Source organism: Schistocerca nitens, chromosome 1, assembly GCF_023898315.1.
Source record: "Schistocerca nitens isolate TAMUIC-IGC-003100 chromosome 1, iqSchNite1.1, whole genome shotgun sequence".
Classification (NCBI taxonomy): Eukaryota; Metazoa; Arthropoda; class Insecta; order Orthoptera; family Acrididae; genus Schistocerca; species Schistocerca nitens.
The window spans coordinates 794356307-794383574 of record NC_064614.1 but is presented as its reverse complement, the minus strand read 5'-3'; the positions used below and the strand labels follow the sequence as shown (position 1 = coordinate 794383574).

Genomic DNA, 27268 nt, shown 5'->3' with positions numbered 1-27268 from the left:
GACGTTTCCTCATAGAAGGTGTCCCATACTGACGCAGCATCAACAGTAAGGCAGATATTTACGGCCAATGACAGGAAAACTATGAGCAAGTGACGCTTAAGTTATGCTCTTGAACCAGCTTTCCGTGGCCGAGATCGCTAGCGCACGCCTATGCTCGAAGGTAGCCGGTTCGAATCCTCTTGGTGAAAGGAATTTTCGTCGACAGTATTTGGCCAGCTACGGAAGAGATTTTGCATAAATATCCTAGATTAAACTCCAGAGCCCATCCTTAGTGTCTCACGAAATGAGGTCCTATGGCGCTGTTGATGGTGAGCCGACATGTTAAGTCCGGCGGCCCCTTGGTGTCATTCCAAAGGAGTAGGCTACGTGTCGGCATCGCAGTTTTCCCTTACCGTTTCGTCATCGTCATGCAACACACACAACACCACACTAAACATATATTTATTATTGTCACATGCAATAATAAGCACACTTAAGACACAACTATCACATAACGCATGGAAAAAAAGCCGTTCTACGCAGAGGAACGAAACTCGTTTAGATTAGGTGACTGAACCAACCCTACGAAGTCTTTCAGACAATAATACCATACGACTGTTTCGATGTCTCGTCGTACTTTTACCTCTTAATTCTTACCCTCTGAGTAAAAGTTTCAGAAAAAATAGTTGGAACCTTTATCCCATGATCATTAGCGCTTCGTCTGCACGACGTCGTAGTTAACCAAGCATTCGACTCCGCAAAAAAAAAAAAAACTGTTGACAATTTGTTGACATCTGTTTATACATCGCGGAGCAGCTGTATCTCCATCTCCACTTCTTCGGAGAAATAAGACATTCAACGAAATTGTCCAGCCAGGGATGTACCACGCGGCAAAGAAATACGTCTATTAGCTGTCAGCTACAACATATCATTCTCGCATACTGAATGATGTGATATCTCCGATGTTCAGACTTTAGTATGAAATCTTTCGCTACAAACCATATATACCGTATCAATAAAGGCGCTTCTCTACTTCTAGCCTCGAGCAACTAGATACCGTTCAAGACATGCCGCTATACACAGACGGGTCTAAGTCGGGTGAAGAAACGGGGTTTGCATATTTCTGTCGTGCTACGGAAATCGGAACTATTACAAGCTTCCTCATGCTGCAAGATGCTTTATAACTGAGGTTCTAGCGAGAAGAAACACATAGATACACATTGCAGGATATGATTGATATTCTGATAACAACGGATGCGTGGAACGCCCTATAAACTAGAGCATCAATCCTGGAACTGTTACCTCTCCGACGTACAGGAACTAATCTATCAGTGGAGCAAACAACATAAAAGAGTGCACTTTCTCTGGATAAAAGGACATTCCGGAAACTGTTGACCAGTTCGCAAAGAGCGGCATAGCGGAATACATTTCTTTGTGTGCCTACCTTATTCAGACTTCGTAACCATTGTAACTAAAAGGGCACTTTCTGAACAGTACCGAGTGTGGGAAACCTCTCAGACGACGAAAGGAAAATACTTTGCATGGACTGAACAATGCATTCCCAAAAGATCATCGTATTCAAAATTAAAATTTCGCGATCACATACATAAATCGTAAGAATGCGAAATTGATACCAGTCTTATCCTGCGCATCTCCCGGAATCAACGTTACATATCCATAACGCGAATTTCATCTCTCATAAGTAGCAGATGTAAATCGTCTGCTGCTCAGCTGTTGCCGTCCCCAACAGCCAAAAATCTATGTCCACATTCGTCTCTAAATTATAAGATGGAAAGACACAGGTGCCGACCGTTGTGGCCGAGCAGTTCTAGGCGCTACAGTCTGGAACCGCGCGACCACTTCGGTCGCAGGTTCGAATCCTGCCTCGGGCATGGATGTGTGTGATGTTCTTAGGTTGGTTAGGTTTAAGTTGTTCTAAGTTCTAGGAGACTGATGACCTCAGATGTTAAGTCCCATAGTGCTCAGAGCCATTTGAACCATTTTTTGAAACACACAGGTCACAGTAACCGCAATACTTGATGAACTCCAGTAGCTCCACACCAGAAACTGCTATCAGAAGAAGAAATCTTATGTAGTCGTTTTATTTGGTTATTTGTGCGCAGTGTTAGTCTCTTGTCCGATTAGTTATTTAATTCCGATGCTGAACCCCATAAAAACGTATAGTAGTAAAACATTATCATGATTGTTAACTTTCTCAGCCCAAGAATAAGAAAGTTTATATGTTTGTGTTATTTGTAGTGATATATTACAGTTAAAAACAATGTGAACATTCGAAAATCTGATATTAACATACAGGTTGTGTGTGATTGTAAAATATTAAGCAATAACGTAACTGGCTAAACACCTGGCCCGATGGAGACCAAGCAAATGCAATAATATAAAAAAATAACTCCTAGAAAGAAAAAAAAGTCTACAGCGTGATTTGTTGTAAAGTGAGATAAAAATATCTCGCATCCCATCTGCAGCTATTCAAAACAGCGTGATTTATATTTTAATCAGCCAGTACCTTTGTTCAGGCATTCATCTTAATGAAAATATCCAATTTCAACTGTGGTTGTGTTGTTATTGTACGTTTATGTTGAAACGAAGTGTTGAAGCCCTCACGATTCATTAATTTATCAATTTAATTCCTTGGAGGAATCTATGAGGAGTTTCCTGACATACTATCTAGCCAATCAACGGTCGTTACACAAAGCAACACAGAATGAGTCAGCGTTATGATATTCTGGAAGAACAGGTTTCAAATTCCCGCTTTGTTCTCTGACTTAGTTTGCCTGTTGGTTTTCTGTCAGTCACTGTTTCTGAATGGTTAGCGTGTCGTACTGTCAGGCGAATAACCCGGTTTCTGTTCAAGGCACTGTCAACAGTTTTTTCTTGGAGGAAGGATGGGAACTGGGAGCTCATAGCATTGTGGTACCGTTCAAAGAGCTGCTTGAATAGCGGTTCCAGTTTGGAATAGTCGAGTCGATATCACGGGAGAGAGGGCAGTGCGCAAACCACATAGTAAAGTCCAGTGACGCCATAGGCAGATAGCAGGCGCTGCAATCAGACGTCATCTGATGGAATCGTAGATCTCATTGTGGAGTTTAATTAATTCGTTAGCAGTTTCTCTAATCCAAAACAAAACTGGAATGCTTCCTGCAGCGTGCTGTGTTCGAATCTCTTTCCTATTTTTGTCTAACAGATTTGCTTCGGTCATATATTTTTCCATAAAAATAATGTTTATGAATATATTTCGCTATGAACGAATTGCGTGCAGGGGCAGTTATTGTACTACCTAGAAGGCAGAATGCGTATGAAAAAGGAGAAAGAGCAATGTTGAAATCAAGCAACTTCAGTTTTACTTTTCCTCTGTTTAGGAAGCTCGCCGTATCGTCATAGCCGAGATCCAGCACATCACCTACAACGAATTCCTGCCCATCATCCTCGGCAAGGAAGTCATGGAGAAGTTCGGCCTTCTTACACAGAAGGAGGTTAGTTTTTGTGTAGTCTTTATTGTATTTTTGATAAGCTGATTATTTATGTCTTTTTTCACATCGAACAACAAGTGATGACATATAAATCTACCTACATCTTCGAGCGCTTATCAGTGCTTTAAAAACCTGATTGAGTAGTATTACTTTTAGCATTAATTTAGATCTTAAATATTTCGTTCAGTTTCATAGATGAAGCTCGTTGTAGATTGGAGTAGTATACTATAGCTTTATTTTATTTCTGTTTTTAAACTTATGCCTAATTCACTTTTTAGGAGCTTACGAATCAATAAACAACATGTACTTACTTCTCAAACAATTTTAAGGTTTTGAAGCATTGTGACTGAGATAACACGTTGACTGATCAGTTGGCACGTTTTGAGAAATGATGGCTGCCTGAGGCACACATGCGATTCCTTGTTGAGTGATATGAAGAGGAGTGTACGGATTTACTCTTACATCTCATAATAATCTTATAACGTTAGACTTAATCTTTTTAAAATCTTTTTAAGGGGATGGATCGACAGGGAGCCTGCAGAACGATATGGCTGACGAACTTTTATAATATCAGCCGAAAATTTACAAGCATTTTACCTCAGTTGCTACCGGAGTGTTGTTTATTGTTTAGATGGGGATAATTTTTACTCGTTTCTTGCAAAAGATGTTTTTATTTTCATTTTCTGATAATTGCATTAGGCTTCGTCAGTGGTCTACAAAGAAATAAGAGTTAAGTGATTGCTAAGTTATAAATATTTTGTTTTCATGCTTGTAACGCTTCATGGTAGCGCTTTCTATTGTTTTAATACATACAAGATTGTAATTTAGCTCTTACTTTTCTTACATTTCCTATGTTTTATGTTTTTCCTTAGACAACGGTTATAAACACTTCTTTATTCAGCTATATGTCAATATATTGGAAACTACGGCGCTGCAACTTTGCTGTGCTGTGCATTTGATCTTGCAGCTAGGTTAACTGAGTGATTATGGGAACTATAGAGGGTAACAGCGCGGGCACACACACACACACACACACACACACACACACACACACACACACACACACAAACGTAAAGCTTGTAAGGGCGTTGCAGGCTAGGTTATGCTGAGAAATAAATGTTAAGGAAAAAAATTCCATATGTTGCGCCGTTTTCGAGTTAATTAGCATTGAAATTGGCCAATCAGACCGTTGAGCACGCAGATTGGAGCGACCCTCCGGATGCAGTTAGTGTCAGTTGTTGTCATCCCATAGCTGGCAGCGCACGAGACTGTTCAGCCTTTGGCTCGGGTTCGATCCTTAGTACTGTCGAATACCCAATTTTTTATCGTTCTCTTATGAATTTTAGGAAACCAGACGCAGAAGACGTTTGGCGACACCATCTCTGGCGGGTCGCTTGAATTTACGTGTGTGACAGCCAGACTGGCTAACTTCATTGCTCATGAGCTTGGAAACGGCGCAACGTATAGAGTTTTTTTATCATTTCCCAGCACAACCTACCCTGCAACACCCTTACACGTTTTTCAGACTATTTCTGGCACCCTGTGTATATACTAACTTCAGTAGAGTACACTAACCGTCAGATGATCCGCCAGTCCTCTTCACTCCAATATCCTACTCCACCTCTACAGTGACCAGGACCCCTTAGATAAAAGCTGTTCTAATCTACAAAATGAACAGCATTACGAAGATTAACTGAGCCATTAAAAACACGAGTAATGTGAGTAACACCGACGTATACATTAAAAGTTAACTTACGACTCAACAGCATTGAAGAAATACTCTTGTGTTGCAGGGCTACTGGGACGGCTACGACCCGAACGTGAACCCAGGCGTGATCGACGCGTTCGCCGGCGCCGCCTTCCGGTTCGCGCACTCGCTGCTGCCCACCGCCGTCGAGCGCTGGAGCAAGGCCCACAGGTTCATCGGTAACCACGCTCACATTCTGCGCCCGCCTCACAGCGCACTGTATAGCCATCAGACCATCACTTGCATCAGACGGCCGTACTTTTTAGTAATTGCATGCGCAAAGACAGCGATTCAGCTTAGAAAAACATGTAACATCATTAGTTTGTACTTTTTTTTTCTCTTAGGCTTACCATATAGCACTGATGTTCTCTGCCTCTATTTTGAAGTATTTTGACACTAGTTATGCAGTCCGTGACGGAATAGTACCTATAGTTTCCCGAGGTCTGTAGAGAGTCTCTAGAACAAAGAACAGAAATCCAAGTCTGGAAATGTCATACAATGACGCTACAGAACGACGATGGTACACTGACCAACCACCGACAGCTGACCTGAGTTTCTACTCTGAGCACCGCAAGTAGAACTTCACGCAATCTTAGATCGTGAGATGGCGTGTCCACGCATGTCATAACAGCATGAGAGCGTAGCGACTTTCATTTTCTGCTGAACATGTGACCTAGCGGTAGGCATTACCCGTATAATTTCGACGCTCTACCCAAGGGCCATGAATGATGTTACCGGACATGGATTCATACCCTCAATTTGTTCCTTAAGGCACGCTCTACAAACCCTCTAAGTTTGCCGGTATCGTTCTGTTAAGCGCTGTATATACATTAACTACCATAAGATTGAAACAATATACGAAAACTTCCCATACAAGTGAAATCGAGCCAACAGTTCTTTCAGTCCAACGAAGGCGTGAAAACAAATTAAGGTTTCCTGTAGTAGTCCACGTTGCCTTGACTGGTGGAAGCGTTCACCGCTGTACATAATCACGACAATTTTACTGCATAATCAGTCATAAACATTTACGACGATGAACACGAAAATTTAAGTCACCGTAAGTCTGAAGCAAGAATGTCGAGGTACAACTTTTAACATTTTAGAGAGTGGCCGCGAAATTCTACGTTATTAAGTTTGATGAAGCTTGACAGTCCTGCCTTATAATGATAATTTCACGCACGTAAAACTAACACTCATCAACAACTATATCACTTACTTGGTGAATCACGCTCAAGAACAGTGGAATACTAGTATCTACCCACATCGAACACCAATATAGATCTATTTCTAAGCTAATTATGTGTATTTGTTAAAAAGCATTGAAGTAAATACTTGTAATCATTCTTAATTTTCTGTTTTCCGGAAATATTTTATTACATATGGCCTTCAAAAAGAAGGTTACACGCTAAGACCGTTGCGGAACAGGACTAGCACATTGTCAGAACAGCGGACATGTTCCATGCTTCTTGCAGACATAGTTCTGCTGCGGTGATAGTAACAAGTACGTCACAGCATGGGAGTGAAACGCCACGGCAACTGAAAACGTAGAGCAAAGTTCAAGTACGTGGGACACTACGACTCTTGTGGGCAAAACTTCTAAATTACTAACTGATTCACCGTGAAATTCTGACAGTAAACGGACCAAATTTAACGTCGGGTCCAGCCGTAGTGAAATGTTGCGAGTAAGCAGACGGAGGTCACACAGCCGCAGAATTACTGATCGATAAGTCCAGATCTTGACTCTACGAATTCCAGATATTTGGTGGGCAGAAAGAACGAGGAAATAGATTTTCCATCGATGAGGACGTTCAGAAAACAGGTCTCGAATGGCTCCGGGACCAAGAAGCTGATTTCTATCGTCGACTAACTGAACGATGTGTGGAATGTTCCGACAGTTGTTTACAGAGACTTGGTGACTACGTTGGAAAATCGTGTCGTATCTGTGTCACTCTGAAGTATTGTGCAACATTCAATAAAAGTTACTTCGCTTGCCATAATAATGCGTAATTTACTTTTTGAAATCCTCTCGTATAACGCTCTGCTACGTGTAAGATCAAAGAGACTGCAATGTGCGGAGAATTTTTTCTGCGTTTTCACCTCTTTACGAGAGAGAAACTTGGTAGAATCAACTTATTTTAAAAATCTCGAGGATAAGCATCCTTATTAGATGAACGATTGGCAGCCTGTCTAAGACGAAGGAGACAACTTAATGAGTATGTTAGATGCTGAAGCGGTAGTTTGTAGCTCATAAATGCACCGCCATCAGTCGCACCACACCTATAGACATCGTTAGAAAGACAATGGCTCTCGTTTTGAAAATTATGCCGAGTGGGGCTCCACTAACATAGAATAAATCACTAAAAAACAAAGAAAAATGCACATTGTTCTGTCACCGTTTGCTTGACATGCTTCACTGGACTATGAAGATCCTTGTCCCTGATCCTGGTGAACATTGGGACTACCCCTGTAACATCTCGAAGTAAACGAAAAGTAGAAATCAGAAAATGGGGAATCTCCATTGCCGAAGAAAAGAAATATGTTACCTCAACAGTTGATAATGAATACAGTAGTATCTAGTATCTTTTGTTGTTGAAATTATACGACATATTCATATTTAAATTTTTTTGTCCTAATGTTGTATTGCAAGACACGTTGCAGTTTAGTAGAGTTTTCACAATTGCATAGGCATGACGCCTGACCACTGTAATGGGTTGCACATGATCAACTTAATCGTTCCGAACACAGATGCATCATACGAAATGATTTCATGATCAGAAATAAAGAAGTCTGCAAAATTTTTGTGATTCCGATAAATAAATTTGTTCTATCTCGTCCTATGTTAAACTCATATTAGCATGTTTCTAGTGTCTGCGGCTTGCATTTCCGATTTGTTATCGCCGTAACTAACCCTAACCTATGTTTCCAGCGTCCAAGCGGCTGTCTGAACTGATCCGCAAGCCGTACGACCTGTACCGAGCTGGAGTGATCGACGAGTACTTCATGGGCCTCATGAACCAGGTGGCCCAGGCCGTCGACGACTCCGTCACTCAGGAGGTAAGACAATACGCAGCCGAGTTTATAAATAACACATACTGAAATAGAAAGATCGGGCCAATAGTACGTGCTGCATTGATTGCATCCCTGAGTCTAGTTTTCAATTCATGCAAGATACTGCAGGTAATTGAGAAAGATTTAAAGAACTCCAACTCTGATTGTTCGCTGAGTTCATATATACTGATAAATGCCAAAAGAGCTTTCCAGGATCAACTCTCCATCATGCTTTGACTTGAATAGCCAGCTGCAGTACTAACTTTTAGCAACAGTATCGGAATTAAATAATTTTGGGTACTTATATCCGTATCTGAATTGGTCAGTCGAAGTACTACCACCATCTCATCATAAGGTTTCATTTTGAACTTCTGCATAGATGTGTGAGCAGATGCCTTGACAGCCCAAGACTGAAAAGGTAAATGGTTGAAATATTTTCGCGGTCTCATTCCCAAGGCTACTGCTATCTCACCTACTACTGCGAAAACCGAGAACCACCTTCTACAAAGTCTGATGAATGGGACGGAGGATAGGGACGAACGGAGCCTGCGTACACTGGTTCCACCGCAGTAACGGACACATCGGTTGTGCCTTATGTTAAACACCCTGTATATTCCTGAGGCCAGTAAGATTGGACTTACCTCAGGAGAATTTCTCACCTGTATTAGGCTATAGCTATGTGCTTAGAATAATCTTAACTGTTATTGCACGCAGGTGACTAACCACCTCTTCAAGAAGCCAGGGCAGAGGTTCGGCCTCGACCTGGCGTCTTTCAACATGCAGCGCGGTCGTGACTTCGGTCTCCCGGGTTATATGGAATTCAGGTCAGTAAACAAAACATCACCCTATTAGGCGTAGCCTTGCGAGAGCATTTTGGTGTGATCATTTACACTGGATGCTTCCAAATACTTGCTATTGACCAGACGGTTGACGACTAGTTACGTTCACAAAATTTTTCGAGAATGCAAATGAACGTATGGTTGTTGCAAGTTTTTTCCAAAGTACACAGAAATGGCTCAACTACCAAAAAAATTTGCTGACCACCAACTGTGAGGCAGAGTGTCTGAAGCTTCTCATATTGCAACGCCTACTGGGTATTTGATGACCAGCACTTCTTACTGATGAATGAAGAAAACTGTTCACTGTTCAAAGACGCAGTCTGTGGCAAAGACGCTGAAACTCATCTCTAAAGCAGGATGGCTCTGAAGTGTTGACTGCCGAAAATTAATCGACTTATTATTTATTTTGTTTTGTTTTTATTACCCTTCAGAAAGATGTACATCTACAAGTGGAGTCATCAATCCTCAATGCGTTTTTACATGAGTATGTGTCCAAAATCTTTTCGGAATCCACTTATGCTCTTCTAAGAACAGGACATATTCGTGCTGGCAGATAATGTATTGATGTTCCTGAGACAGGAGCAGACGGGTTCTTATACATTCATGTATATCATTTGCATGAGAGCCACAAATTTTAATGGTTTACATAGTTCTATTGAAAAATATTTTAATTGAACTTATATATATTTCACTTCTGACGGTTAATATTTTATTATTATTTCAGCTAGGACACAGTTATGATTACTGAAAGCTTGCGGGTATAATTCAGACGTCGCTGTACTTTGGTATTTTCATTTTTCTAGAAGTTGTAGTTGGAGCCACTAATTCATTGTGCATTTCAGATTAGTGTCCATTTGGTAGAGAAAAACAAAAGTAATACCTGGAGGCACTCTCTTACAGAATCACAAAAAAATAACTCGCGTCACGAGTTCTGACTTAGATAGAACGAAGGAAAACGATTACTCAGCCTCTCTTGTCTGTATTTTGTTATGATTTCTGTGGTCTGTTATTTTGTGAATCTATTTAGAACAGAGCGCAATAGCTTAAAAATTGTATGAACACATCTTGAATAAATCACTCTTCAATGTTCACCACTATGTGACATGCCTTTTCGTACTGTACAGGAAATTCTGCGGACTGCCTGGTGCTGAGACTTTTGAGGAACTGTTTGGCACCATGTCCAACGAAACTATCAGGAAATACGCCGCCATTTACGAGTAAGATTCTATTTACTCTTCATTTCTACTCCTATTAGCTTAACCATGCTTTCTGTTTTGTTCTGGTTCTCGAAATTGTAGAACAGAGCACGATATGTGAAAAAATAATCATGTGGTGCAGAATACTTCCTACCTTTTGAAGTAGCGCATCTATTCATATTTTTACCGTTAGTAAATATAACTTACTCCCTAGTAGAACACATACGTTACGACAGTTAACAACTTTCATATTTTATTTTCTAGAATTTACCAAATGCTATATAAATATGTTCCATTACTGAACGGATAAAGATTAAAAAAAACTCTAACACTGAAGTTATAATGGCAACCACACTATATTAAAGTTCTGTGCAAGAATCAGAGAAATCTCGAGTTTCAAAATGGCTCTGAGCACTATGGGACTCAACTGCTGAGGTCATTAGTCCCCTAGAACTTAGAACTAGTTAAACCTAACTAACCTAAGGACATCACAAACATCCATGCCCGAGGCAGGATTCGAACCTGCGACCGTAGCGGTCTTGCGGTTCCAGGCTGCAGCGCCTTTAACCGCACGGCCACTTCGGCCGGCAAATCTCGAGTTTCTTTTGTACTCCTACTGATCTGTTAACTAAATAAAGCCCAATAGTTTCGTGGAGCGCGGAATAACTCTAATCTCCGAGCAACATTAAGAATTATCAGCCTACTAGTTTCTGCTGTTCTGCCGACGTGGTGGTCAACGCTTTGGTGGAATGCGCTAAAAACTGAATCGTCATATTTCTTTTGAATGTGTAAAGAAATCAGTGCAATACACTGATGGTCAGTACACACATCAGCACTGTTAATTTTGTAAGTCGTGGCTGGACAGTGTGCTTTTCACAGGCAATGCGCTATTACTTTAGTGTTCTACATCGGTCTGCAGCATTGTTTGTGTCTCCATGCCTCCTTATCCATCCCAGTATCTTCTGTTATCTGTTCTACCTGCATTCCAGTCTTCCTTAAGTCTACCTCTTTTTCGCCTCTCAAGACGTCTCCACGCCAAGACTTTCTGAAATATTCTGTTTTCATCCATACGCCTCATGTGGCACCCCGCGTGCGTTGTTTCCTTTCTATCGACTGTACCAATGATGAACCTATTTTTATCGTTCCATTGATGTCATTATTCTTTACCCTGTCCATTATCGTTGATTTCCAACACGTTCTCCACTACTTCATTTCCACAGCATAAAGCCTTTCTTTCAGTTCCTTCGTCAGTGTCCACACTACTGGTCCATGGCCCACTGTTTTCAGCAAAACTCTTGTATAGTCGTATTTGTCACTTTTGAGTTATTGTCAGTCCACAATATAGGCCATAGATACTCAGTTATGACCTTCGCTTTTCTTATTTCGTTTTGTGCATTTGCTAATTCCTTCCATTTGCTGTCAGTGAGACACCCAGGTGCTTATATTGTTAAGCACGCACTCCAATAGATGTAGAAACTTTATCTTTGTACTTAACAGATACATTTGTACAAATACTGAAATATGAAACTAGACACAGAATTACATTGTTTTATCGTCATTCGGCTTTTATAGCTAAAATACCTGGCCAGAATGGGATTCGAAGTTGGAGGTCTGGATAATTTAGCTATCTCGGCACGCTACATGGGCAAGTTCAAATCTTATCGGTTCGCCACGTAGTATTCTTTATAGAGTGTTATATATATTATCACTAAGTCCACTTCTGTAATACTAAAATCAGAAGGTTTAAGCAACATAACCTAATAATAAGTCAAAAGGAAAAAATATAACAAAACAAAAATCTTAGTTTTTTTGTCATTAATCTTATGACCTGTTTGACTCAGCCCGCCGGAAATTGCTCTCTTATGTTAGTCCCTTTATCTCAGTGTAGCACATAATGCGTCTTCAATTTTGTCCTATCATTTCCTACAACACTGTGTTTTTCTAAGGCCCCATGTAGTACCATAAAAATTATTCTCCGATGTTTTAACAAATGTCCTGTCATCCTGTCCCTTCTTCTAGTGGGTTTCATACACACGTTCGTTTCCTCACCGATTCTGCGGATTCCTTCTTATCTTACTAGTCCACTCAATCTTCAGCGTCCTTCTGTAACACCCCGCGGTTCATTACGACGTACAGTTCCCGTGCAGACAGGACTCATTTATGTATACTCACCATTAGTTAATTTTTGTGAGGCACTAGTTACAAGAAAACCTAGATCTGAAAGTAAACTCAAAGTAACATCTTTGCGTTAATAACTGCATTACACACAGCTGTACTTGCCACTTTACTTCCAGTTATCGGCTACGGTTAATTTCAGACCATCCAAAGGTCACAGACTGTCTGAAATAGCGCGAAATCGATAGTCGAAGGTAAAATAACAAGTACAGCTCTGTGCTACACGATACAGCTCCTAACGTTCATGAAATCTATCCAACGCCAACTACACAAATTGTTTCTAAAATTTTTATTGTTAGTTAGTAATCATAGCTAAACAAAACTTTGTTTCTAAAATGTTGCTGAAGAAGTAATCGACTGTCATTTGAATTATGAGTGATTTGTATATTTTTTTTCCCTCAACCATACATCGGATGGAAAATGTAGCTAGTAATATTGCTTGTGATTGTCCAGGAATTCAGGTTATCTAAAATAGTAGAAACGGTACGATACAGTATTGCACTATCTCTAAACGCACAGAATTCGAGCCTGCGGGGTATCAGACCACCTGTGTGATCGGACTAAAGATTTTCTAGCAAACAGAATATAGCGTGCCATTCTTAACGAAGCGAAATCTTCAGACGTAAAAGTAACTTCGAGCTTATCGCTAGAAAGTGTTACTGTTATAACACCATTATTGTCCACAAAATTTATAAATGACTTACTGAATAACGGCCTAAGTTCAATGAGGCTTTTCACAGGTGATGCTATTGTATAAAGCAATGTCGTAAGAATAGAAAATTGTAGCGAAAGGGAAGAAGATCTGCGGATTATTGACGTTTGGTACAGAAATTGACAGTTGACCCTCAGAATAAACGTATGTAATGTATTTCTCATAAATAACCACAAAGACCCATTACTGTGCGATCACACGATTGCAGAACAATGAACGGAAGAAGTTACATCCTTAAAATATCTAACTAAAAGTATGGGCACGGAGCGATTTCAAATGGAACAGTCACATAAAACTAATCGCATGTAAGGCAGATGTCAAAGTGAGATCCTTGCAATAACCAATAATAAGTGTAGTCTACACACAAATGGGGTAGCATACAAAACTCTTGTTCAAACAATAATTCCGATCGCGTACTTTCCTAGAAGTATCAACCAATACATTACTTTCTCTTCCAGCTACGTACAGTGAGGTGCCAAAAGTCATGGGATTATTCCTGATATCGTGTCGGATCTTCTTTTGTCCGGTGTAATGCAGCAGCTCGACGTGGTATGGACTAAACAAGATGTTGGAAGTCGCCTGCAGAAATACCGAACCACGCAGCTTCTATAGCCGTCTATAACTACGGAAGTGTTTCCGGTGCAGGATTTTGCCCACAAACTGACATCTCAGTTATGTCCAATAAACGTTCAATGCTCTTCATGTCTGGCCGTCTGAATGGCAAAATAATTCGTTCTGACTGCCCAGAATGTTCTTCAAATCAATGGCGAACAATTGTGGCCTGGTGACATGGGGCATTATCATCCATAAAAATTCCATCGTTATTTGGGAACATGAAATCCACGAATGGCTGCAAATGATCTCCAAGTAGCAGAAAATAATCATTTTTAGTCAATGATTTGTTCAGTAGGACCAGAGGACCCATCCGTTATGAAACCACCACCAACTTGCATACTGCCCTGTCGACAACCTGGGCCCACAGCTTCGTGGGGTCTGCGCCACACTCGAGCCCCACCATCAGCTATTACCAACTGAAATCGGGACTCATCTGACCAGGCCACGGAGTTCCTGTCGTCTACCGATATGGCCACGAACCCAGGAGAAGCACTGCAGGTGATGTCGTGCAAAGACACTCCCACCGGTCGTCTGCTGCCATAGCCCATTAACGCCAAATTTTGCTGCACTATTCTAACATATACGGTGGACGTACGTCTAACATTGATTAATGCAACTATTTCACGCAGTGTTGAATGTCTGTTAGCACTGACAACTCTATGCAAACGCCGCTCCTCCCGGTTATTAAGGGAGGGCTGTCGGCCACTGCGTTGTCCGTGGTGAGAGGTAATGCCTGAACCTTATTCTCGTCACGCACTTGACACAGTCGATCTCGGAATATAGAGTTCCCAAACAAATTCCGTAATGGAATGTGCCGTGAGTCGAGCTCCAAGAACCATTCCCCGTTCGAAGTCTGTTAATTCCCGTCGTGCGTCCATAATCACGGTAGAAACTCTTTACATGGATCACTCCGTCTTCATGCCACGAATGGACTACCAGGAGCATCCGACCGCCGTGTCATCCTCAGAGCAGGATGCGGATGGTAGGGGCGTGGGGTCAGCATACTGCTCTCCCGGTCGTTATGATGGTATTCTGGACCGAAGCCGCTACTATTCGGTCGAGTAGCTCCTCAATTGGCATCACGAGGCTGAGTGCACCCCGAAAAATGGCAACAGAGCATGGCGGCAGGATGGTCACCCATCCAAGTGCCGGCCACGCCCAACAGCGCCTAACTTCGATGATCTCCCGGAAACCGGTGTATCCACTGCGGCAAGGCCGTTGCTCTTTTACGTGGACCACCTGAGTAATGACAGCTCTTCCAATACACTGCCAGTTTATACGTTGTGTACGCGATACTACCGCCATCTGTATATGTACATATCGCCATCCCATTACTTTTGTCAACTCAGTATGTATGTCCCGAAAAGACCATTAAGGTAAAATTACACGTATTCGAGTTTACACGGGGTGTTACCAATAATCTTTGTTCCCGCGGACCATCCACGACAATCAGCCACAAGGAACCTTCTGCCTTGTGGTGTATAGATGTAGACGCTGGTGTAGAAGTGAGAGGGTGAGGGGTCCTTACCTACTACGATTGCCACTGACGTTTGAAGGACATTACAACACTACAGCCACTCCTTACTCTTCTAAACACCTAACGCTCTCCTGTCGTGCCAGTGTCGTGTCTGAGAGTGGTACTTTTGCACCGGCAGACATCCGAGCGACGTGGACCTGTGGTCGGGCGGCCTGTCGGAGCAGCCACTGCCGGGCAGCATGGTGGGCCCCACGTTCGCCTGCATCATCGCCACACAGTTCAGCTACTCCCGCCGAGGGGACCGCTTCTGGTACGAGCTGCCCAACCAGCCCTCCTCCTTCACGCCAGGTAAGCCTGCTCTGCTTTCACTACAAAATTACCCTTCTTCATTGTTGTTTCAAGAGGAATAGACTCTCTATATATCCTTTGTGTTTAAAATTTACATTCGTCCCTTGTGGGTAGGCGGGCCTAACAGCGGACACGTTCCCGTCCTTCAGCCATTGACCTTTTTAAATTTACTGATTAAAATGCGACATTTCATGAAATTAAAATGCGGGTGATGATGTTCACAAAAAGATGATTGTGATATGATGCACATTCAGAATGACAGTGAGGATGATTACTTGTGGTTTCGTGTAACTGACTGGGTATGGGAGGTACTGGGGAGAATGTTGGATGGATTGGATACAACAGTTTTGCTCTAAAAGCTATGTCCTGGGGCTGGTGGCTACAGCCTGGCAGTACATCTGAGGGCTGTAGTTAGATGTCTACGGCGTCATCGCAGGGTTCTTTAGGTCGCCTTGCGTCTTATGAAGTTGAATGTCCCTCTCGCAAAAGAGTACACTCGGTAGCGGTTCCGATTATGAAGTGGTGTCCGAAACTGATCTGGGAAAATGTTGGTCTACCTTTCAATAAAGAGCACAAAAGTTTATTTTAATGGATGTCGGTCATTTATTTAGTGCAGCTGTTCTTGCCAGCACACTGTTCAAAATACACATACCAAATATAGCGCAACATTCCACATATTTACCTACCTTGTGAAAATGAATTTGTGAATTACTGTGTGAATCGTATTTTAAGATAATGTAATCAGTATAAGCGATCCATAATAACGGTTTTGTCAGTTAATACACTTTCGCTTACGATATTATCAATGACGACCTGGGACCTTGCATACGCGATTGCCCACTTTGGCAGACGCCATCAGACTCTAATAATGAAAATGTTGTGTACATAGTTCGGCGTAGTCAGCGCGTACACAACTTTCCCACTAGAGCGCGCCCCGCTAAGCAAAACAGCGCAAGCGCAGCGCTCGTCCGTCTCCGCACTACGAGATGGCGCTGTCTTAGAGACGGACCAAATTCTGCTTCCGCCGACCCGCGTATTAATATGTAACGCAGCCAATGAGATTGCTACTAACGTAGAACCTTTTCTCCTCGCGGATCACACTCGCGCAGTGATACCTGAACGCGCGAGGTATTATAACGGGTGTACAGACCTCCGATCAGTCACTCTGCATTAGTCTGCATTTGTCTGTAGTCAAGTTTCAGTCTGCGCCTAATAAGATTACCGTATTCCTGTACATAGCCATGAAGATAAATGACTAGACACTTTGTCAAGTATCATAGATATGTGAGAATAAGATTAACGTACCAAGACCAAAAGAACTTCAGATTGTCAGTTGTAAACAGCATCCAGAATCAAGTTACGTAATATCTATGCCTTTTTATTATTTTAATAAATGTGTGTGAAAATTAATCAAGTTCTGTTTAAAGTTGGTCACCGTCAATCTGCTACTCTAAGCGTGCAAGTGGCATTTCTATCGTCTGACCTAACGGCAGAAGATAAACACGCCACGATAAGACCACGAGACATATTGCTGACACTCGCCTACTTCGCTAGAGCGACAAGTCAAATAATCTGGTGGTGTGTGTACCGAAGGTCTTACAGTATGCACACCACAGAAAATAATTCTTACTCTTAATAAATCTTAAAATCAGTTTAACATATTTGAGCGGTGAGCACTCTTCAGCTCACTGCAGCTCGAAGCATTAACAACTGCTAGCAGCGACCTTACATTAGTGACAGCACTAGGCTGCCACCCCACTCCCTCGTCCGTGACGGTAGCGTTCCTGTCTCATGATACTGGACCAAGCAGCGTCGACAAGAAGCAACGCTACCAGATGTGGAGGTGCTCCAAACAGCCAATGAGTTTTGGGGACTCTGTCTTCACGTGAACGATCACGCCTTGGCTCACTGACGAGACGCCACATCATCAAATTATGCTGCTACACAGTAGGGTATGTGACAGATTGCACAAAATTACGATTTACTCTGTGCCAATTTGCTATAAACGTTTCAGAGCGTTATTGACGTCGTAAAGGAAGTGATAGCTGGGATGCAGGTGTTAGGATAGGAGTGTGGTGCCAGCTGACTGAGGGCAGAGTGAATTGGAGCTTTCATTTGCGTTGTGGTGGCTACGGTGAATTATGGTTGGAAGGACGGGATGAGTTCACAGTGTGGGAGTGAAAGGCGGTTGGGATTCGTTACGAAAGAATATGGAGTCCATAGAGATGGAGTTAAGGTGATAGAGGCACGGCAGTAGACCAGGGTTCTCAAGAATGGTAGAGACTATAGGTGTCGGGACTCAAGTTTGTGCTGAAAGGAGAAGTGTTCTACGTGTTGAAGGAGATGAGGAAATCTCACTAGCTGGTATAAGAGACCGGTGGAGTAGTGCAGACGAATACGGAAGGCAAGGGGGAGCGCGTGACTCTCTAAGTTTAGGAGAGAGTTGAATCAATATTTGCTGTCACCTAATGGAAATATTTTATATTTTTTAAATGAGAACTGATCCTGAAACAACATTCGTGCTTATCTTTTTTCCCATTACTCCTTGCTATCATTCATGCTTTTTTAGTCATTTAGATTTACCATCCCGTTGCTTCACATGACCAAACATTTTCACTTATGCCTGTTACAGGATAATTCTCACACTTGGTTGTGGTAAGTTTCCTTCTCAACCCTAGGTCTATTGAGTAAGTCTGAAGTGACTGGCGTTGAAGAAAAGAAGATTCGTATTTAGCGACTCGTTGACGAGAGGGTCATTGGAGACCTCTGTTGGTTGGGGAAGGATGGGGAGGGAAATGAACCGTGTCTTTTTCGATAGAATCTGGCATTTGCCTTAAGCGGTTTACGGAAACCAAAGAAAACCAACCTCTAGAATCTAGATGGTCAGCGAAGGATTTGGGCGACCGTCCTTCCGAATGCGAGTCCAGTTCGTTATCACTGAGCCATCTCGCTAGATCTATGTCTCTCTTTTGATTTATTCATTATCAGAAGCTCAGAATTAGGCAGTTCAATTCTGAAAATATCAGTACTAACAGTATGTTACGAAACTATTCGTTCAAATTAGTAGACGAGAATGAGAACATCAAATCACACATGTTTTTATGAGGAAGATATGGCCTCTGACGTTCTACATCTACATCTACATTCATACTCCGCAAGCCACCTGACGGTGTGTGGCGGAGGGTACCCTGAGTACCTCTATCGGTTCTCCCTTCTATTCCAGTCTCGTATTGTTCGTGGAAAGAAGGATTGTCTGTATGCTTCTGTGTGGGCTCTAATCTCTCTGATTTTATCCTAATGGTCTCTTCGCGAGATATATGTAGGAGGGAGCAATATACTGCTGGACTCTTCGGTGAAGGTATGTTCTCGAAACTTTAACAAAAGCCCGTACCGAGCTACTGAGCGTCTCTCCTGCAGAGTCTTCCACTGGAGTTTACTATCATCTCCGTAACGGTTTCGCGATTACTAAATGATCCTGTAACGAAGCGCGCTGCTCTCCGTTGGATCTTCTCTATCTCTTCTATCAACCCTGTCTGATACGGATCCCCCACCGCTGAGCAGTATTCAAGCAGTGGGCGAACAAGCGTACTGTAACCTACTTCCTTTGTTTTCGGATTGCATTTCCTTAGGATTCTTCCAATGAATCTCAGTCTGGCACCTGCTTTACCGACGATCAACTTTATACGATCATTCCATTTTAAATCACTCCTAATGCGTACTCCCAGATAATTTATGGAATTAACTGCTTCCAGTTGCTGACCTGCTATTTTGTAGCTAAATGACAAGGGATCTATCTTCCTATGTATTCGCAGCACATTACACTTGTCTACATTGAAATTCAATTGCCATTCCCTGCACCATGCGTCAATTCGCTGCAGATCCTACTGCATTTCAGTACAGTTTTCCATTGTTACAACCTCTCGATACACCACAGCATCATCTGCAAAAAGCCTCAGTGAACTTCCGATGTCTTCCACCAGGTCATTTATGTATATTATGAACAGCAACGGTCCCATGACACTCCCCTGTGGCACACCTGAAATCACTCATACTTCGGAAGACTTCTCTCCATTGAGAATGACATGCTGCGTTCTGTTATCTAGGAACTCCTCAATCCAATCACACAATTCGTGTGATAGTCCATATGCTCTTACTTTGTTCATTAAACGACTGTGGGGAACTGTATCGAACGCCTTGCGGAAGTCAAGAAACACGACATCTACCTGTGAACCCGTGTCTATGGCCCTCTGAGTCTCGTGGACGAATAGTGCGAGCTGGGTTTCACACGACCATATTTTTAGAAACCCATGCTGATTCCTACAGAGTAGATTTCTAGTCTCCAGGAAAGTCATTATACTCGAACATAATACGTGTTCCAAAATTCTACAACTGATCGACGTTAGAGATATAGGTCTATAGTTCTGCACATCTGTTCGACGTCCCTTCTTGAAAACGGGGATGACCTGTGCCCTTTTCCAGTCCTTTGGAACGCTACGCTCTTCTAGAGACCTACGGTACACCGCTGCAAGAAGGGGGGCAAGTTCCTTCGCGTACTCTGTGTAAAATAGAACGTATCCCATCAGGTCCAGCGACCTTTCCTCTTTTGAGTGATTTTGTTTCTCTATCCCTTTGTCGTCTATTTCGATATCTACCATTTTGTCATCTGTGCGACAATCTAGAGAAGGAACTACAGTGCAGTCTTCCTCTGTGAAACAGCTTTGGAAAAAGACATTTAGTATTTCGGCCTTTAGTCTGTCATCCTCTATTTCAGTACCATTTTGGTCACAGAGTGTCTGGACATTTTGTTTTGATCCACCTACCGCTTTGACATCAGACCAGAATTTCTTAGGATTTTCTGCCAAGTCAGTACATAGAACTTTACTTTCGAATTCATTGAACGCCTCTCGCATAGCCCTCCTCACACTACATTTCGCTTCGCGTAATTTTTTTTTGTCTGCAAAGTTTTGGCTATGTTTATGTTTGCTGTGAAGTTCCCTTTGCTTCCGCAGCAGTTTTCTAACTCGGTTGTTGTACCACGGTGGCTCTTTTCCATCTCTTACGATCTTGCTTGGCACATACTCATCTAACGCATATTGTAGGATGGTTTTGAACTTTGTCCACTGATGCTCAACACTATCTGTACTTGAGACAAAACTTTTGTGTTGAGCCGTCAGGTACTCTGTAATCTGCTTTTTGTTACTTTTGCTAAACAGACAAATCTTCCTACCTATTTTAATATTTCTATTTACGGCTGAAATCATTGATGCCGTAACCGCTTTATGATCGCTGATTCCCTGTTCTGCGTTAACTGTTTCAAATAGTTCGGGTCTGTTTGTCACCAGAAGGTCTAATGAGTTATCGCCACGAGTCGGTTCTTTGTTTAACTGCTCAAGGTAGTTTTCAGATAAAGCAACATTTTATTGGAGGTACTGACATAAGCTGTTGTGTGGGTGTCACTGACTGGGAATGTGTACTGACATTAAAAACTTCTCTGTGTACGAATGGTTGGCTCCGAGGTCAACTTGGAAACACACCGATTCATTCGCAAGCATCATCGCCTTTTTCTGTAAACACACCGAGTCAGTCACAATCATTATTACCTTGTGACAATAGTGAACATGGACTGGCTTACGTATGCTGCAATGGTTGACATGTATCCGGTTTACGGGTCTCTATAAGGAAATGGGCGAGCTGATGCGAGACAGCATTGACAGCTCTTTCCCAACCGACGGATTCCACGACAACAAACATTCGGACATCTGCATCAACAGATACATGAAACAGGCACTTTCTATGCAAGTACGCATGATACAGGTCTGAATCGAACAGTGCAAACCCCAGAAATGGAAGAAGAGATTCTGCAACTTGTTAAACACACTCCATCTACAAATGGACGACGCATTTCACACATCCTTAGTGTCAGATACATCTTGTGTGGAATGTGTTACATGACCAGTAGCTTCATATTTTCCATCTTCAGCACTTGGAATCACTGGTACTTGGCAACGGGTGTAGTTCGCACAATGTTTTTTACAACGGACTGCTCCGCGCCCCTTACTCCCAGGCGAGGTCACGTGCAATGACGAGGCTTTGTTTACTCGTGAAGGCTGGTTCAATATCAGCAATTCGCTTGTTTGGGCACATGTGAATCCACTAAACACGCGATCTCGTGCTCATCGATGACGATTCGGTGTTAATATGCGGGTAAGCATTCTCGATGATAGGTTGATTGGACCATACATTCTTCCATTCCGCCTCAACGGATCTCCATCGCATCGCATCTTCGTGGAACATGTGTTACCAAAACAGCTGGGGAATGTACCTCTGAATGTTGAACAAAGAATGTACTTCCAGCAAGGTTGGGTGCCAACCCATTTCAGAATTGCTGAGAGGAGTCATCTGAGAAGCACCTTGGGGAATCGATGGATCGTCCGAGATGGCCCTATGATGTGGCCATCCAGGTTACCTGACCCCACGTGTCTGTATTTCTTCCTCTGGAGGCATATGAAGCGACTGGAATATGAAACCGTTGTGGAAACAGAAGAAGATCTCGTCACTAGAACTGCTGTCGCTGCTGATACCACTGCAGTCAAGCCACAGATCTTCGAACGGTCAATGGTCCGACAACGTACTACGTGCATACAAGCAAGATCGTGTGAATGCCACTGCTGTCACCAGCATGCTAAACTAGTTTCAGCGTAAATTGCCCCTAGCATCAGAAATTGCTATTAAGGGCCGTATGTGCCATAGCTATATATGTTATTCTGAGGTTCTCCACCTCCTGCATTAACCTTAACGAATAGTTTCGGAACATCCTGTACAAGAAGTACTCAAATGTTATTCGAACATACTACCATGATCGTACGTTCTGAGTGTAGAAGACGGTGAATCAATAAGAATACAAAAAAATCAGTTACCTGAGAAGCTATTTGATAACTGGGAATTCAACCTTTCTGTAGAAAGGATCGTAGATCCCGTCGACTACCAGATAATTAAGCACGGAACTCTAAAACTGTGAAAGAAACCGGCCGTGCCGTTTCAAAGGAACCATCCCGGCAGCTGTCGTAATTCAGGGCTATCATGAAAAATTTGAATCGAACCGGCGTTCTCACTGGTGTCTTACCAGCGTTCCACCCAGCTCTCTCTTATCTATAGACGTCACTTTACTTCAACACAAGGGGACTACTAGCACTACGATGGAGCTATTTGTCTTTGCGTCCCACACTGCGATGTTTTTGTCATTGAACTGTAACAAGCCACGTAGAATTAGGTCAACTCAGTGACGGTGGGCGAGTAATTTACTAAGGAGGTGCTGTTGCCCTCCGTCGAAAAATATTGCGCCCTAGTTCCAACACAAAGAAACTACACTTTCTAAAATTCTGTTTACAGAGAATTTTGTATTGTGGATATCCACAGATGTAAAACTATATCGTGATGAAAAAGATCGCTTCAGGTGTATGATTAATATTTATTTAGGGCCCAATTAGTTTCATGGTGTTAGAACCACATCTTCAGCGATACATTTATATATAAACAAGAACAAAACGTACAAAGATCCTGTCTCGGTTAAAATGTACTTGAACTGTATACGAAACTACATAGGAATATATGAACTGACATATATTTCATAACTTAGCTGAAGCGATACCCAGTGACAACCCAACATTCTGTGTCCAGTTGTCATAAAAATGTTCAACCGTCAGCTAAATATGAGAAATATGATTCCGATAAAGGAAACCTAGAATAAGGATAAAGTGGTAAACTAGATAGATGAAAAACTATAAAATAAATCGTATGTGTAGCTGATGAACATTTTCGTTGACCTGGTAAGGTAAAACAGATCTCTGAAACTAGAGTCTGCCTAATTGTACGATAAGTAACGAAGGTCAAGACTACGTAAAATGCTGCTTACAAAATAGACGATCATTGAGGTAAAAGAACGCCTGGCGGAAGGGAGAATCAAAAATATTATACAGACTTACCAAAGGCGTAAGATCGTTGTGGTGACGTGAGGCACGCAGAGGACGTCAAGACTGAAAATGAGCTGAAATGGGGACGGTGGTGATAAGGGAAACGGAGACATAGGAACAGAATCATAAAATGTAGCAGAGCTTGAGAAGAAGAGGGAAGCCTGGGATAACGACGAACTGTTCGAGGAAGACAATATGCACCGTCTCCAAGTGACGGAGAGTTTTTTACTGGTCTTGTTCCTGGTGACCAAGTAGTTGCTGCAACGCTGCCGACTGTAACTGCTACCAAGGCAGATATCCGAAATTACGCTGATAAATCGGTCGTGGTCTATTTCTCAAATCTTGGGGAACCATAGAAAATCACAATGACTGTATTCGAATGGGAATGTCTGATCACTGCACACCTAGTTCCGTTCAAGACAGCTGTAGCCTTGTGTAATGTGTTGGACCACAGGGTCACCATTTTATAGTTCGGTCAATGCATTCTGAGATAGAGTTCTGAAGATTTGCAATTCAGATAGTACAATTTATTTACTGATGAAGTGGGATTCACCTTTACCTTTCGCTCATTACCACATAGACACTAGTACATTTTTTTCATTTTCATTCTATACAGTGTCACAATGAAAATAATTTCAAGAGAAGAATGTAATTTGTAAATTTTTCGATAAGCTGACTGCACTCTTAATTGAAGGAAATTGAGTCCATATCTAAATCCGGCTGTCCAAATTTTTGTTCCCATTAACAACTTAACGAAAATACTGTGTGGAGTCCGTGAAAAAGTCTATGGTCTGTTTTTTCCTAAATCCTTCGGCAACTATGATTATTTCTATATTAAGTGATTGCGTTGTATGTGCTTGTTAGTGCGTAACAAAAGGAAGTTCAGATGTTATAACTATAGTCTCTTAATTTACTATTTCTCAATATTTGCGTTTCTATTTCAGAGCAACTACAGGAACTTCGCAAAATCAAGCTGTCCAGGGTCATCTGCGACAACACTGACATCATAGATACGATACAGATATATCCTATGGTACTGCCTGACCACGAGATGTAAGTAAATGTTGATCTTATAGACGGTAATACTTTTAAATTATGAGAAACGTTTCTCCTCGATTTCCTATTGACTTTATCACTATTCGCCAAATTTGTTTCACTTGTTCTGTTATCCTTACTCGTGGCTAAACATAGATAACTGGCAAACGTTTAAGAAACGTTCTACTGATTCGCTGTAAACGGGGCCGACTTCAGGCATTTATTACATGATTTCATGGCAGTGATAAAGTTCTGGGAAGTGGAAGCGACGACGTAAGTTAATAGATTTTTACTGCCGCTGCCTTCTGGAACTAAGGCCTTTGGCTACACCGGCACTGTGGACGAGAATCCGTCTTAGTAACCATGGAGAAGAGAACTTCTCTTTCCACCTGTAGCCACACAAGGATGGGGATGTTTCAAAATTCATTTATTAATGATTTATCAAAGCTTGGATAAAAAACAGTTCAGTGCCACACCAAAGCCTACTCACGATGTTGCTTCAACATATCTAGTCGTATTTGTGTCCGAGGAGTCTTAATAAGTGTAATGCACGCATTATCATGGAAGGGAAGTCATCTCCGGGCACTAGCTCCCCGGCCAGTGAAGGGAAGCTATTGGTAACAACAGAAGCTTACTAGTACGATATTGCAGAGCCTGTTGTGTTCAGAATTACGGTGCAATATTCATTCGGACACATGTGCATGTTCGAAGGGAGAGGCACTACGGCGAGTACAGCCGCTATGAAATACATGAAATGTATTCGCAGTTGCGAATATGGACAACTAACAGCTGTATAATGGAATGACGGTAATGAGAATTTGTGCTCGATGGAGACTCGAACCCGGCTCTCCCACTTATCGCCTTACAATTTTTTTATTTACAGATTTTCCGACTTTCGCGAGCGGCCTCCTTAGCATTTTTTTAATTTTTTAAATGTAAAGTAGAGCGGTCACCTTCAGGCCGGTGGAGGAATGTTGGGCGGGGATCGAAATGCGAGGCCTGCGCCTCCCCCTTCACTTCCCTGAACGGCTCCTCTCCATTCTTTTTTTATTTAGGAGCAGAATGGCAGGTGAAACGAAACATCTTTATTCTTACAAAAATGATCTTTTAGAGATAAAGAAGTAAACAACAAAAAATTGAAGCATAAATAGAATGTAAAGGCTGCCCTACTAGCGAAATCAACAATAGACACGACACCTTCTGCTCCCACCCATCAACGTGTCCATGGGTCATTCTAATTCATCATTAGGGCCGGGTACGTTGTCACGAAGAAAGAGTTCACATGATTTTATCACTTGTTCTAGTCCGTTCTCTAAAATTAACATGCGCGTAAGGTTAACTTCTGATACACAGTACACCCCAACTGTGGGGAGGGTCCCAGAGGACACTATTCAGATAATTAGCAAAGTATTGGCGGCAGTGCGGGTGGCGTCATAGACGAGTGATTCGTTCCAATAGGAAGGTCCAAAAATCGAGGAAGTGTATGTCATTAGCATGGTAAAGATACAATATGGACAAGCCCTTGATCAATATCACTGCATTCATCTTAGTATGTGGGTGAAGTATCATCTCTTGGATAAGAAGGGATGTCGAAGTCACTGCTGTAGGGGTCGTTCCATGAATGAGGGCCGACATCAGTCTCATCTACCTCCACATTTCGACGGCTGGCCTACTCTCCCAATGGTGTTCATCTGTATCAAGTAGCTGGCACTTCCGCTATAACGGAAAATCAACCATACGCATGGAATGGAGCCTCTGGCAATTCACAAATTTGTGACTGACCACCAGATATCAGGCATCACTGACATCAGAATCGAGAAGTGCGCCATGCACTGAACGCTAGACCACCGACCCAGGGTATACGGCTTTTAGTCGGATTCTAGGGATGGCCTCGCATCATAAGGCACTGACATAACTGAGGGAGGTGGACCAATGGTTAGCACACTGGACTCGCATTCGGTAGAACGACAGTTGAATCCCACATCCAGCCACCCTGATTTAGGTTTCCCATGATTTCCCTAAATCGCATCAGGCAAATGCTGGGATGGTTCCTTTTTAAGGGCACGGCCGACCTTCCTTTCCCATCCTTCCCTAAATTGCGTTGTTTGGTCTGCTCCTGTAAATCAACCCAACCCACGAACCACTGCCATTATCTGTGGGTGGCGCCCTAGCCGCACACAAGAAGTCATGAAACATCTGCATCTTGACTTCAGAACTGATGGCATTGAGATTGATGGCTCCAAACGGGCAGTCCAGGCATTGGGAGGCGGTATTTCTGATACCTCTTGGGAGAGGGTGAGATGGGAGACCGGAAGGAGGCCCTGCTGTCAACAATGGGTCCCCTCCTATGTCCACTGGCATTTAACTGTCGTGATGTGAAGCATCTGGACCGCTTTAGCTACTGCAAGAAACGTCACGTCCTCTATATCGTCGGCCCACCCAGGCAGGCTTGTGTTGCGATCATCCCTCGGAATTAATGGGACACCCGAAGGTTACAGTATTTCTGTGATAGGGTCAGATACTGAATTCATCTGCTATCCTTCATCCAGAAGGGTGGCGCCGCGAGAGCTCTCATTCGAATCTGCTGCTGATCGAATCCTGTCAGGGAAACTTACAATAATAACTTCATGCTGGGG

General features: G+C 42.5%; 1 protein-coding gene across 1 annotated transcript in view; it reads left to right on the top strand.

The window, feature by feature from the left end:
• Nucleotides 1-27268, top strand: part of LOC126262364 (chorion peroxidase-like) — a 260243-nt gene that overhangs the window by 230304 nt on the left and 2671 nt on the right. Inside the window, exons 11-17 of the mRNA XM_049958952.1 lie at nt 3360-3473; nt 5264-5396; nt 8144-8271; nt 8980-9089; nt 10229-10321; nt 15458-15627; nt 24542-24650. Of these exons, the coding sequence (XP_049814909.1) occupies nt 3360-3473; nt 5264-5396; nt 8144-8271; nt 8980-9089; nt 10229-10321; nt 15458-15627; nt 24542-24650 (857 nt within the window). The remainder of the gene's footprint in view (nt 1-3359; nt 3474-5263; nt 5397-8143; nt 8272-8979; nt 9090-10228; nt 10322-15457; nt 15628-24541; nt 24651-27268) is intronic.